General features: G+C 46.1%; 1 protein-coding gene across 1 annotated transcript in view; it reads right to left on the bottom strand.

Moving 5' to 3' along the window:
- ADCY3 (adenylate cyclase 3) overlaps positions 1–11,478 on the bottom strand; it is a 122,301-nt gene extending 110,823 nt beyond the window's left edge. The window contains exons 1-2 of the mRNA XM_061625841.1: positions 10,453–11,478; positions 8,992–9,866 (exon numbers count right to left, since the gene is read on the bottom strand). Of these exons, the coding sequence (XP_061481825.1) occupies positions 8,992–9,666 (675 nt within the window). The 5' untranslated portion in view covers positions 9,667–9,866; positions 10,453–11,478. The remainder of the gene's footprint in view (positions 1–8,991; positions 9,867–10,452) is intronic.
- Between the last annotated feature and the right edge of the window lie 2,862 nt (positions 11,479–14,340).

Below are 14,340 nucleotides of genomic sequence, written 5' to 3'. Positions count from 1 at the left end.
TCCCATCCCTCAACAATCCTGAGCTAGACCGCCTCAGAGGTAGGGCAACTGCAGAAGGCCCTCGGTTCAGTTCCCAATGGCATCTCCAGGGAGACTCCAGCCTGAAACTGCCAAGTCAGTGTAGACAATACTAAGCTAGATGGACAAATGGTCTGACTTTCAGCCCAACAAAGTAATGAATAGTATAAATAGTATACGATCTAAAAAGATAAAAAGTCGTGTATTTTTAGATTGTTGGCCTAAGGGCACAGACTGTCTTATTTTTCATTGATCGGTAAGGTGTTCTCAGAGTCTTCTTCGGCTGAAAAGCAGGATTAAAAAAAAAAATCCTTGAAATAAATTAATAGGATGACTTGCCAGATTAAACTTCCCAACCCTTCCCTCTGCTGTCTCCTCACTCTTTTTTGATGTGTCATTGTGCTAGATCCTTTAACACCCTCACAGAGGCACACACATCCACTGCAAGGCTGCCAAAACACTGCCCTTTGCAAAAACACTGCTGGTATACTCATCTCTGTTCCTGCCCAAAAGCATAGAGTGCCTGCTGCTTGATCCTTCTCTTTTAATACACAAATGATCCAGAACTCTTTCAGCCTGATCTAGACAAGAGGCAGAGGTGGCAGATTGCAACAATTCAGGCAACAGGTGGAGAATACAATTTGTGAATGGTCCTCTGCGTGGAAAAGTCCAGAGGGTCACATCACTCGAAAATGCTTGGAAGTTGTTTAAAAACACTATATTAGAAGCTCAACTGGAGTGCATACCGCAGATCAGAAAAGGTACCGCCAGGGCCAAGAAGATGCCAGCATGGTTAACGAGCAAAGTCAAGGAAGCTCTTAGAGGCAAAAAGTCTTCCTTCAGAAAATGGAAGTCTTGTCCAAATGAAGAAAATAAAAAAGAACACAAACTCTGGTGAAAGAAATGCAAGAAGACAATAAGGGATGCTAAAAAAGAATTTGAGGAGCACATTGCTAAGAACATAAAAACCAACAACAAAAAATTCTATAAATACATTCAAAGCAGGAGACCATCTAGGGAGACAATTGGACCCTTGGATGAGAAGGGAGTCAAAGGTGTACTAAAGAACGATAAGGAGATTGCAGAGAAGCTAAATGAATTCTTTGCATCTGTCTTCACAGTGGAAGATATAGGGCAGATCCCTGAACCTGAACTAACATTTGCAGGAAGGGATTCTGAGGAACTGAGACAAATAGTGGTAACGAGAGAGGAAGTTCTAAGCTTAATGGACAATATAAAAACTGACAAATCACCGGGCCCGGATGGCATCCATCCGAGAGTTCTCAAAGAACTCAAATGTGAAATTGCTGATCTGCTAACTAAAATATGTAACTTGTCCCTTGGGTCCTCTTCCGTGCCTGAGGACTGGAAAGTGGCAAATGTAACGCCAATCTTCAAAAAGGGATCCAGAGGGGATCCCGGAAATTACAGGCCAGTTAGCTTAACTTCTGTCCCTGGAAAACTGGTAGAAAGTATGATTAAAGCTAGATTAACTAAGCACATAGAAGAACAAGCCTTGCTGAAGCAGAGCCAGCATGGCTTCTGCAAGGAAAAGTCCTGTCTCAGTAACCTATTAGAATTCTTTGAGAGTGTCAACAAGCATATAGATAGAGGTGATCCAGTGGTCATAGTGTACTTAGACTTTCAAAAAGCATTTGACAAGGTACCTCACCAAAGGCTTCTGAGGAAGCTTAGCAGTCATGGAATAAGAGGAGAGGTCCTCTTGTGGATAAGGAATTGGTTAAGAAGCAGAAAGCAGAGAGTAGGAATAAATGGACAGTTCTCCCAATGGAGGGCTGTAGAAAGTGGAGTCCCTCAAGGATCGGTATTGGGACCTGTACTTTTCAACTTGTTCATTAATGACCTAGAATTAGGAGTGAGCATTGAAGTGGCCAAGTTTGCTGATGACACTAAATTGTTCAGGGTTGTTAAAACAAAAAGGGATTGCGAAGAGCTCCAAAAAGACCTCTCCAAACTGAGTGAATGGGCGGAAAAATGGCAAATGCAATTCAATATAAACAAGTGTAAAATTATGCATGTTGGAGCAAAAAATCTGAATTTCACATATACGCTCATGGGGTCTGAACTGGCGGTGACCGACCAGGAGAGAGACCTCGGGGTTGTAGTGGACAGCACGATGAAAATGTCGACCCAGTGTGCGGCAGCTGTGAAAAAGGCAAATTCCATGCTAGCGATAATTAGGAAAGGTATTGAAAATAAAACAGCCGATATCATAATGCCGTTGTATAAATCTATGGTGCGGCCGCATTTGGAATACTGTGTACAGTTCTGGTCGCCTCATCTCAAAAAGGATATTCTAGAGTTGGAAAAGGTTCAGAAGAGGGCAACCAGAATGATCAAGGGGATGGAGCGACTCCCTTACGAGGAAAGGTTGCAGCATTTCGGGCTTTTTAGTTTAGAGAAAAGGCGGGTCAGAGGAGACATGATAGAAGTGTATAAAATTATGCATGGCATTGAGAAAGTGGATAGAGAAAAGTTCTTCTTCCTCTCTCATAATACTAGAACTCGTGGACATTCAAAGAAGCTGAATGTTGGAAGATTCTTTACTCAGCGCATAGTTAAACTATGGAATTTGCTCCCACAAGATGCAGTAATGGCCACCAGCTTGGACGGCTTTAAAAGAAGATTAGACAAATTCATGGAGGACAGGGCTATCAATGGCTACTAGCTGTGATGGCTGTGCTGTGCCACCCTAGTCAGAGGCAGCATGCTTCTGAAAACCAGTTGCCGGAAGCCTCAGGAGGGGAGAGTGTCCTTGCACTCGGGTCCTGCTTGCGGGCTTCCCCCAGGCACCTGGTTGGCCACTGTGAGAACAGGATGCTGGACTAGATGGGCCACTGGCCTGATCCAGCAGGCTCTTCTTATGTTCGTATGTTCTTAAAAAAAAATCCCCACTGATGGAAAATTAGCCCATTAGCAAGAAAGGTTCTACCACATCCTGCTTCGGTAGATTTTCTGTTGGATGGGGTTTTTGGTGAAGAGGAATATTTTAAAAGTATGATTTCCCTAATTAGGGTCTGAAATGGTACAGTCCTTGCAAAAAACAGCTGTGGATTTTTATTGCTTTTATTTCTTATATTGTAGTTTCTTGCAGTCTGTGGAATATTGGAATACAATAACATGCAATATATAAGAAATAAAAGAAACAAGAAAAATAAAAATAAAAATCATACAGTATTTGGCACAGTGCACTGCCATTCCTAACAACAGGCAGAAAAATCATTAAGTGGTCTGCAAAGAACCTCAACAGTTTACAAGTGGTCTGTGAGGGGGAAAGGTTTGGGAACTACTCACTGTCCTATTGTATCTGTAAGCCATTCTCTTGATGATTAGCACTGCTACTCAGCACTAAGGGATAAATAGGCAACAAGTTACTTGTTACAGTAAACCAAATTTCAGCTGAACATCAGGAAAAACTTCCTGTTAGAGCAGTACAAGAATGGACCTAATGACCTAGGCAAGTTGTGGGCTCTCCAGCACTGGAGGCCTTCAAGAGGCAGCTGGACAGCCACCTGTTGGGGATGCTTTAAGTTGGATTCATGAATTGAGCAGGGGGTTGGACTTGATGGCCTTACAAGACCCCTTCCAACTCTACTATTCTATTATTCTTAACAGGCTCTTCTAAAAACTATTCTGTGGATGATGACACAGAAAAGGTGGAATGAAGGGTTTGAAACATCTCTTAGAGTATAATCCAAAGCATGTCTGCTTGGAAGTAAGCCCCATTATGTTCAATGGAGCTTACTCTCAGGCAGGGAAGGACGACTCAGTCCATTTCATTTTTTCTCTGTTTCTCTTTTTTCCAATCTTAAGTTCTGTTCTGCACATTTCCACATCAGTCTGTAATTTTTTAAAAAGATCCTCATTAGTGTATCTTGCTCCTAAATATGTACATGTTTCTATGCAATTTTGCCTATTACGCATATGTTTAAAACGTGTTTTTCAAATATAATGATCTCTGTATGTGTTTTCACTAATGTGTGTATACTTATGCCCTCTTTACCCCAGTATGTGATTAGATAGATAGATAGATAAGATAGATAAGATAGATTAGATAGATTAGATAGATTAGATAGATTAGATAGATTAGATAGATTAGATAGATAGATTAGATAGATTAGATAGATTAGATAGATTAGATAGATTAGATAGATAGATAGATAGATAGATAGATAGATAGATAGATAGATAGATAGATAGATAGATAGATAGATAGATAGATAGATAGATAGATAGATAGATAGATAGATAGATAGTTTATTCGACCATCTGGTCAGAAACAGAGTAAAATAGTTAACAGTTGTACATTATCAAGAATTTTGTACAATCCGAAACTGGGATTTTAAAATACAATTCATTAAAAAAAAACAGTGTAGAATACATTATGTTTCATAATAATATTCATTTTAATAGAGTCCTATTCTCATCTAGAAGAACTTTTTAAAATATTGGATCTAAGTTTTTGAGCAGCGACACTAAATTTTGCAACTTGAGTTGTTATTTTGGGAGATGTGTCATCTAAAAGAAATTCTAACCAAAAATGTTCCGATTTGTGTTGAAAAGTGGACAAAAGAGGAGTAATCAATTGGTGTCTTAAAGAATTGTAAAAAGGACAATAAAAAAGTACATGTATATTGTTTTCAACTACTTCCTCTCCACAAGGGCAGACTCGATTTTTATATGGAGTTTTGGCAAACCTACCCTCCATAAGAGCCGAAGGTAGAACATCCAGCCTGATCCGGGAAAAGGCTTTACGATATTCCGGGATTTCCAAGTTTAGTAGATATGGCATTGGGGTGCAAAATTTAGGGTTATGTCTTTGATTTTTAATTAGTAGTAGATGCTGTTGGTAGTCAATGTCTTTTAAACGTTGGCGTATATTGGTTATAGCTGTTTGGAACCCCATGGCAAGAATAAGTTGAGGTGAAAAGCCTATCGTTTTAAGTTTATCTACTACAAGATCCGCCCATGGGGATTTGAAATTATCACTTAGAATATCTGGGGCAAAGCCAATAGGATTAAAAATAAGTTTTAGCCAAGCGCTAATTCTTGAAAACCATATTTTGGTTTCAATTAGTTGGACTCCAGCTTCCAATCTAAGGATGATATTTGACACGCATGTTGGGATTGCCAATATGGATCTCAGAAAGGTGGTCTGAACCGTTTCGAACTCTTTAAAATTAAGATTCTTATTTACCTGGGAGCCAAAGGTTAGTTGTGCTATTACTTTAGCATTAAAGATTTTAATGGCCGGTAAAAAGGATTGTCCACCAACAGAGAAGTAGAAGGCATTTTTGTACAAATTACTTGTCTGGGGAACAGCGCTGCAATATTTGGAGAAGTGCAAAATTTCGATGGAAGGCTGTGTTTCAGTGATCATATTGTTTTGGAAGGTGCCGATCAGATCGGTTTGCTCTTAACTACAAACTGAATTGAATTTCTCTCACATCCCTACTCTCAGGAAAGTGTGCATAGGCTTGCAACCTTATCACCCAAAGGAGAGAATTAGCAGGCTCAATCATTCTAGAGCTCCCCCCCCCCCCGGCCGCCTTTGACTCTACTGTGAAGTACACTCCCTGTGAAAATCTTTATTTCCCAAGGATCAATGTCAGCATTTTCCTTATGTACATGCTGGACTCCTTTTCTTTGGGCCAATATTAACATTTCGGTTTTATATTTTCCAAGCTCAGCACCCCCCAACCCCCAACCAGTTATATTTACCAGGCCTCAAAATTTACTTCTATTTTCAATGCACAATTTTAGCTTCTAAAAAAAATGTGACCCTGATCCAATGAACAGCCCTTTAGTTGCAACAGAAGGACATCGTTGGTTGTGCAAATGCTTGGAAATTCATCCCAGCAAGTCAAAGGTCAAAGGCATTGCTAAGGACACAGGAAGTGCTTTATACAGAGTCATTACATTGGTATGGTCTAAAGGTGTTGGACTACGACCTGGGAGACCAGGGTTCAAATCCCCACACAGCCATGAAGCGCACTGGGTGACCTTGGGCCAGTCACTGCCTCCCAGCCTCAGAGGAATGCATTGGTAAACCCCCTCTAAATACCACTTACCATAAAAACCCTATTCATAGGGTCGCCATAAGTCGGAATCAACTTGAAGGCAGTCCGTTTCCCTTTCAAATGTTTCTCCGTGATTTGATCTCAAATGAGGGGGACGGGAGGTGAAAATTAGTGGATTTTATTTTGTTATTTTCTTACCTTACTTAAAAATATGAAGCTGTCTTTTATAGAGTCTATTCAGTACTGCCCTCACCAGGCTTTGACAACCTGGTGCCCTCCAGATGTTTTATTATTGTTGTTATTGTTATGGGATATTATTTATATCCCACCTTTCCTCCAAGGGGCACCAAGTGGTTCTCCCCTTCTCCATTTTATCCCCACAACAACCCTGTGAGGTACGTTATGCTGAGAGACGGTGACTCGCCAAAGGTCACCCAGTGACCTCCATTGCTGAGTGGGGATTTGAACCCTGGTCTTCCAGGTCCTAGTCCGACGCTCTAACCATTACACCCCACAGTTGTTTTGGGCGATAATTCCCATCAGCCACAGACAGTATGCCAACTGGTTGTGGCAGCTCTCCAGTGTTTCTGGCCCGAGTCTTTCCCAGGCCTACCTGGAAGTGCCAGGGACTGAACCAGGAATTTTCCGCATGCAAAGCATGTGCTCTACCGCTGAACTACGGCCCTACCCCCAGGCATTTCCCCACCCAAGTGGTTTTACCAGGTAGTCCCCAAGAATATCCTGGGATAGGATGTTGTGGGCACAACTGTACATCACACACACACAGTTGCGTGGGAACCAACAGCATCGCCCTATCGTCCTCTGCGACACTGCAAGAGATCCTGAGGAACACCTCTCAGTCTGCATGCGCAGAGCTTCAACGGGCGCCCCTCAAACTATTGGCACCCCAAGTAACGGCAACTGGGCTAGCCCCAAAGCTAGGTAAAACAAAGTATGAAAGGCAACAAATAGGAGTTGTCAGAGCAGTAACCCAGAGCACAGCAACTGTCAGGACACTGTTCTTGTTTGTTGTTGCTGTTTAATTTATATCCCGCCCGTCCTCCCAAAGGATCCTTGGGCGGCAAACAAATCGACAAAACAATTTAACACACAAACAGGATGCTAAAAACAGTTAAAAACAAGCTAAAAACAGTTACAGTTTAAAAGCTGAAAAACCAACTCACTCTCAGACATACTTTAAATCAGGGGTAGCAAACAGGTCAACAGATGCCAGCTCCCATCAGCCCCAGCCAGTCAAGGATGATGGGAGTTGTAGTTCAACAACATCTGGAGAGCACTACATTAACTATCCTTGTTGTAAATCAAATATTTGTTTCTTCCCAACTCATACAACTGGACTAGCAGGGTAGACTCTCTTTATAAGAATTATTACACAAGGGGAAAGCTCAGCTGTCCCCCCTAAAGGAGGAGACCATTCTTGAACTGCATACAATCCCATGGGATAACCAAGTGACAATACAATTTACAGACCTTTGCTGTTTCAGGGCACCATTTGGGGCTCAAAATATTGCAACCAGTGTATGCTAACATCCAGGAGTTTAGTCAGGACCATTTATATCTCCATTTTTCCACACGCACAAAACATTTAAAATGTAGAGTCCAAATAAATTATGCACACCAATATTTATTTATTTGAAGCATTTAAATCTCACCTTTCATACAAAAATTCAAGGTGGATATTTATATAGATTTGAAGAAATTACTTGCTTTACTATGGACTGAAGATTTGATTGGATGTCACATATGCACACACAGGCCACATTCACACTACATATTTATTCCACTATTATTCCACTTTAAACAATCATGCCTTCCCCCAAAGAATCCTGGGAAGTATAGTTTGTGAAAGATGTTGAGGTGTGTTAGGGGACTCCTATTCTCCTCACAGGATTACAATTCTCAGTGTGGTTTAACAGCCATTTCCTCATTCCAGAGGACTCTGGGAATTGTAGCACTGTGAAGGGAATAAGGGTCTCCTAACAATTCTCAGCACTCTTCACAAACTACACTTTCCAGGATTCTTTGGGGGAAACCATGTCTGTTTAAAGTAGAGTAATAGTGGAATAAATATGTGGTGTGAACGTGGCCACAGATGCCATTTTTTCAGCAACCAAATGGCAGGAGAGGTTCAATTGCGGGGCTCTAAGCTGGTAAAGCAAATGGGGGGGGTGCCATTACAAACAGCCTTGAGAAACCAAAGCTCTGTACGCTTACCCCACTGAACTGCATGCAGAGTCATGAGGGCCAGAATGCTGGTGTGCAGGTTAGTTAGCTTGTTTTAAATGGCAGCTGAGGGTCTTAGGAATCCAAATTCTGCACAGTATACACCACGGGATACTTGGAATTCCACACAAGCAGAATAGTAAAAGCCCTAAAAACCTTGAATTTAGGTTAAATTCCTATAACATCCACAGTTACCAACAGCAGAGACTGGTGGCTCCAGTGTCAGTGGGGCAAGGAATCCACTCCAGATTTTAGACTGAACTTTCAGGTCTCCACTGGTCACTGATAAAATAAGTCTCCTCTGTAACTTGATGGCATCCACTCCCCTGCCAAAACATATTGGGTTCCTTCCAACTAATTCATCATAGGTCCGTTGAATTCAAGGGTAGTGCCCATTGATTTCAACTGGTCTCCAACTGGATATAACCCTTTATCTGCACAGCCCCATCGCCTTCCCGGCTAGTACAAGCTAAATCACACACCACCCAGAGCCCAGTTTTCATTGTGATCCAACCAGGCTGCCTTGGAAGATGGTGGAAGACTTTTGGTTAGCTGTTTTTAAAGCTTGATGTCCACTAATCAGGGATGCTGGCAGGGGGTTGAACTGGATGACCTTTTGAGGTCCCTTCCAGCCTTAGGATTCTGTCTCGTAGGCCTCCTTTGCTAACACTGACAACAGTTCTCTTACCTGCCACAGCAAGTTGCCTCCAATGGTGGATTTCTGCTGCTGCTGCGCAATGGTGACCCCCAGCACCAGAGTGTGGATGCCGCATGAGATGGCCGAGATGAGGACAATGGGCGTGAGGCGCAAGGGAAGGGTGATGAAAAAGGAGAAGACGAAGAAGGCCTGCCAGCCAACTGTGTCACTGGCCTCGTGGTAGCGGGCAAAGTTCAGGCCCAGATAGCAGAATATCTGGGCAGCTATGAGTATCCACAGGATGTAGGGCATGAACTTCCGAGTGACCCGGTCCGGCAGGAGTTCGTACTTGCATAGGACAAAGAGGAGGATCTGGGCAGCCAGGCCCACTGAGGCCACAAGGGTGGGCGGCAGCTTCTCCGAGGTGTACACCACTGTGCACATGATGATGACATAGCAGTCAAAGAGGGCAGCGAAGACCACCAAGACCAGCAACGTTTCGTGGCGCTGCCGCCGGAAGTAGGTCTGGTAGAGGTTCTCCAGGGACTCCGGGGCGAAGGTGAGGCGCATGAAGCGCGGCAAGCAGAGGCAGGAGCCGGAGTTCCTCACCGTCACCTCGTGGGTCCGGCCTACCCCATGCTCGGGGTCAGAGGGCAAGCTGACCGAGTAGTCCGCCGAGTACTCCGCCGAATATTCGGGCTCAGAGAAGGTCCTGTTCCGAGGCATCCTGCTTGTTTTTGCCAAAGGGACCCTCAGAGAATTTGAGAAGAGGATGGCCAAAAGTTACCTCAGTGATGGTCCGGCTCCCATGAACACCACCAGGCAATGGGTAGGGCAAAGGATAGAGGCTTCCAGAATGGTCATTCAAGGCCCCCTTCCAAGGCCAGCATGAGGGATGTCTGTCACAGTCCAACACACACAGACCCCTAACGGAGAGAGGAACATATTGGTAATACACAACACGTGGCCTCCGTTTACCCCACCTCCAGCCCACCGAAGCAAATGGGAAATCTCTGCAAACTGGCTGCAAGAAACCTGCTCACACACACACACTTCTCTTTCCTCAGCTCAAATTCCCCCACAATGTTTTTGGTGCTCAAAAATTTCTGCTAACATTAGCATTTAAAAAGAAGAAAAATTTGGTCAAGTCCCAGAGAAACTTTCATGGAAAGGATTAGAGAACCAGAAGAGCCCGTTGCCCCACAGTTTGAAGAATTAGAGCACAAACGACCAGTCCCCACACCTCACGTATGCAAGGAAGACGGCCAAGATGCTTGAACCCAGGCTTCTTTTTTGCTCTCTTGGCTATGAAGGGAGGAGAGCAGGAACGCACAATTTTTGGGCGGCAGCTGCTGAAGGCGTCCCTCCCTGCTCCTTTTTCAGTGCCCCTCCAGCTGTCACCATCGAGAAGGGGGGGAAGGTTTCAGCGCCCAGATAAGACTGGCAAGGTGAAGTGGTCAACAAGTCGGGCCCCTGCCCTCCTCCCTTGCCCCACCCGCCTCCCATCCTTACCATTTTTCCCGAGGGCGGGTCTCAAAGTGGGCTGGTTTGCAGGGTTCGGATCAGGCCCCGTCAAAAGGACGTCTCGGGCTGACAGAAGCAGCAGCCAGCTCGTTCCCACTCAGAGAGGGGGCGGCTCAGGTGGGGGGCAGGCTCCATTCAAGCTGACTCCTGGTTCTCTCTCTCTCTGAAACCCCCGCCCCGGTCTGCCAATATGAGAGAGGGGACCAGCGGCGATGATGGCATCCAGCGGAGGGCAACCCTCCTCCTCCTCCTCTTCCCTCAGCAGCAAGAGAGTCCAACCCAAAGCAGCATCCTTCCCAATGAGCCACGTTTCCTCCTCAGCAGGCTCGGCTCGGCTCCTTCCACCTTCCCTTCTCCTCCATCGCTTCGCCCGCCCACCGCCCGGTTCTGCCTCGCTGGCCTCTTGGCCCCGGGACGCAAGCCAGGCCCACTCGCTTGTCTCCCTCTCTTTTGGCGGGGGTGGCTATTCCCGTCACCTGGAAGACCCGCTGGGCGCCTTGCTGGCCGGCGGCGGGGAGTGGGGACGCTGGATGCCCAACAGAAATTAGTTTTTTTAAAAAGAAATCTCCTCCCCGGCGCAACGTCGGAAGGGAGGAGGAGGAGGAGGAGCAAAGCGCGGCCTCCTCGCGAAGGCATACAAATCCCCGAAAAACGCGCAAGAGTCAAGCCCGAGGCGCGCACGTGTGTGTGTCACACATGCGCAGGTGCCGGCCGGGGGGGCGCTTTCTCTCCCCTCCGAGAGGAGAGGCAGAAATGCCCAATGGTTAGGAGAGGCGAGGGGGGCGCTTCTCGGCTTCTCCCGCTCCCGGGGAGGGGGCGCCGGGCCAGAAGGAGCTCAGACTTCGAGCCCGAGCGGGAGGAGCCCCTTCTCCCTTGCGCGCCTCCACCAGCCGCTGCTCTGGGCGCGCCTCAGCCGGCTCCAGGCTTGGGAGGACGCCGCTGCGGGCGCGGCTCCTCCGGCTGTTGCTGCTGCTGCTGCGGGCGCGCCGCCTCGGGGCTCGGGCGGACGAGCCTTTGCCGGCGGGCGGAGCTGGCCCGCGCTGCCTCCCTTGACCCGTCGGCGCCGGAGCAGGGGACCCCGCCGCAGCAGGACTCGAGGGGACGCCTTGGCCGGCGGGAAGCCGGCGCGCCCCTTCCTTCCTTCCTTCTCGCCTCGCAAGCAGGAGTCGGCGACCCCACCGCGGGCGAGCCTCGCTTGGCCTCTCCCAGGCTCTGCTCCCGGGTGGCAGGGCCGCCCGAATCCCCCTTCCCGCTCGCTCGCCCGCCCGCCTGCTTGGAGAGGTAGCCCTTCCCGCGCCGCGCCGCCCTTCTCAGCCCGGGAGAGACCCGCCGCCGAAGGGCACTTGCGCCGGAAAGATGCTCGGTGCCCAAGGCTACCGGGAGAGGGAAAGGCACTCTGTACGTGCTCAGAAGCGGCCCAGACCATCATCTCGCGCCGCATTGCTTTTTTGGTTTGCCATTGGCAAGGAAGGGCAGGGTAGAAAGCCTCTCAAACAATAGCATGGCTTTTTTTGGGCGGGGGGGGGGGAAGAGCGTTGAAGAAACCATGCACTTGAAGCAAGGTTGAGATTGTGACTACTCATTCAATCCCGCGCTGGACGTATAGGCGAAAGGCCGGGGTTCATTTGCCTCGCTCGGGATTCACTGGATGTGAGCCTCTGGCAAGTCAACTATGTATCTTAGACAAGGGATGGAGAACCTGTGGCTCTCCTGATGTTGCTGGGCTGCAGCTCCCATGTTCTCTGGCCTTGTGGCCCAGTTGGCCAGGGCAGATGGGAGTTCTTCATCCCTATTGATCTCAGTTCCTCCATCTGTAAAATGGGAACATGGAAGGCCTGCCACAGGACTACTGCAAGGAACAAAGACTACCGGTGGTGCTGATGTTCAGGATGCCGCATTTGCCTCCACTTTAAACACTCAGCGAAGCAGCATGTTCAGTGCTGTCAGAAAGCAAATAGCAGGCATGCTGATGAATTCACACAACCAAACGCACTGCCATTTTACCACAACTTGAAACCACAGTGGAAACTTTGTTGTAATAAACTGTTGGGTTAATAAAATTATCCTTTTGTTCAGTTTATGTAAATAAGCAAGCCCAAAAAGCCAACACTGGAGATTTTTTTAAAGCTACCATGTTCATTCATTGGTGATCACTCTTGGCCCAGTAAGATTGTCTTCCAAGATAAGGTCTTTAAACTGTGTGTCCGTAAGTGTCTGTGGAGGCCAATTCTGGATCCTCACAGCCTCCCACAGTGGGTACATAGGTTTCTAGATAGAAGATGGTTGCAATGAGGATTTGCTTGACGTGCCTTCTGCTTAGCTTATTTGTCCCGTTCGCCCTGTACTTGTGCTTCTTCAAAGTCCACGGCACCTTTGATAATAGCCGACTTCCATTTGGGAGGTTCATGGGCCGCGACTTCCCAGTTCTCGATGCTCATGTTACATTTTTTTAGATTTGCTTTAAGAACATCTTTAAACCTCTTTTGCTGTCCACCGATATTCCGTTTTCCATCCTTAAGTTGGGAGTAAAGTAGCTGCTTTGGAAGACGGTGATCAGGCATTTGAACAACATGGCCAGTCCAGCGAAGTTGATGTTGAAGGATCACTGTTTCAACACTGGTAGTCTTTGCTTCTTCCAAAACACTAACATTAGTCCGCCTGTCTTCCCAAGTAATTTGCAGAATTTTCCGGAGGCAGCGTTGGTGGAATCTTTCAAGAAGTTGGGAGTGGCGTTTATAAATGGTCCATGTTTCACAGGCATACAGTAAGGTCGGTAGTACGATGGCTTTGTAAATAAGCATTTTGGTCTCCCTGCGAATATCCCGATCCTCGAACACTCTATGCTTCATTCGGGAGAATGCAGCACTTGCAGAGGTCAGACAATGTTGAATTTCAGCACTGATGTCAGCTTCTACAGAGAGATGGCTGCCATGTAAGGTGGATGTGAAGAGTACAGCTAGATAATGAATGAGAAGTGCTTCCCATGCCTGATATTAAGCATTTGTTTGTTTATATTATAAAATTTATATCCCGCCTTTCCTACCAAATTTCCAGGATCCCCCCCACCCCGGATCCCTTTTTAAAACTGGTGTTACTTTGAATACTTTCCAGTCTTCAGGTATGGGATGGATCTGAGAGATAAGTTACATATTTTTGTTAGAAGATTAGCAATTTCACATTTGAGGTCCTTGAGAACTCTGGTGGATGCCATCTGGACCCTGCAATTTGTCAGTTATTTTGTCTATTGAGAGTCAGTGTGATATAGTGGTTAAGGTGTTGGACTATGACCTGGGAGACCAAGGTTCAAATCCCCACACAGCCATGAAGCTTACTGGGTGACCTCGGGCTAGTCACTGCCTCTCAGCCTCAGAGGAAGGCAATGGTAAAACCACCTCTGAATACCACTTACCATGGAAACCCTATTCATAGGGTCACCTTAAGTCAGAATAGACTTGAAGGCAGTCCATTTCCATTTTTCATTTTATCTATTAGGCCTAGAACTTTGTCTCTTATCACCACTCTCTGCCTCAGTTCCTCAGACTCCCTTCCTGCAAGTTAGTTCAGGTGCAGGGATGTGTTGTATATCCTCCCCAGTGAAGACAGATTCAAAAGATTCATTTAGCTTCTCTGCAATTGCCTTATCCTGCTTTAGCACACCTTTGACTCCCTTGTCATCCAAGGATCCAACTGCCTTCCCTAGACAGCCTCTAGCTACTAATGTATTTTTTTTAAAAATTGTTGGTCTTTATGTTTATAGCTATGTGCTCCTCAAATTCTTTTTAACATCCTGTATTCTCTGCTTGCATTTCTTTTGCCAGAGTTCCTTTTTGTTCTCATTTGGACAAGACTTTCTCTTTTTGAAGGAAGTTATCTTGT

This window comes from Rhineura floridana, chromosome 4 (assembly GCF_030035675.1).
Source record: "Rhineura floridana isolate rRhiFlo1 chromosome 4, rRhiFlo1.hap2, whole genome shotgun sequence".
Taxonomy (NCBI): Eukaryota; Metazoa; Chordata; class Lepidosauria; order Squamata; family Rhineuridae; genus Rhineura; species Rhineura floridana.
Note: the sequence above shows the minus strand (reverse complement) of the source record. Positions and strands in the feature narration are given on the sequence as shown.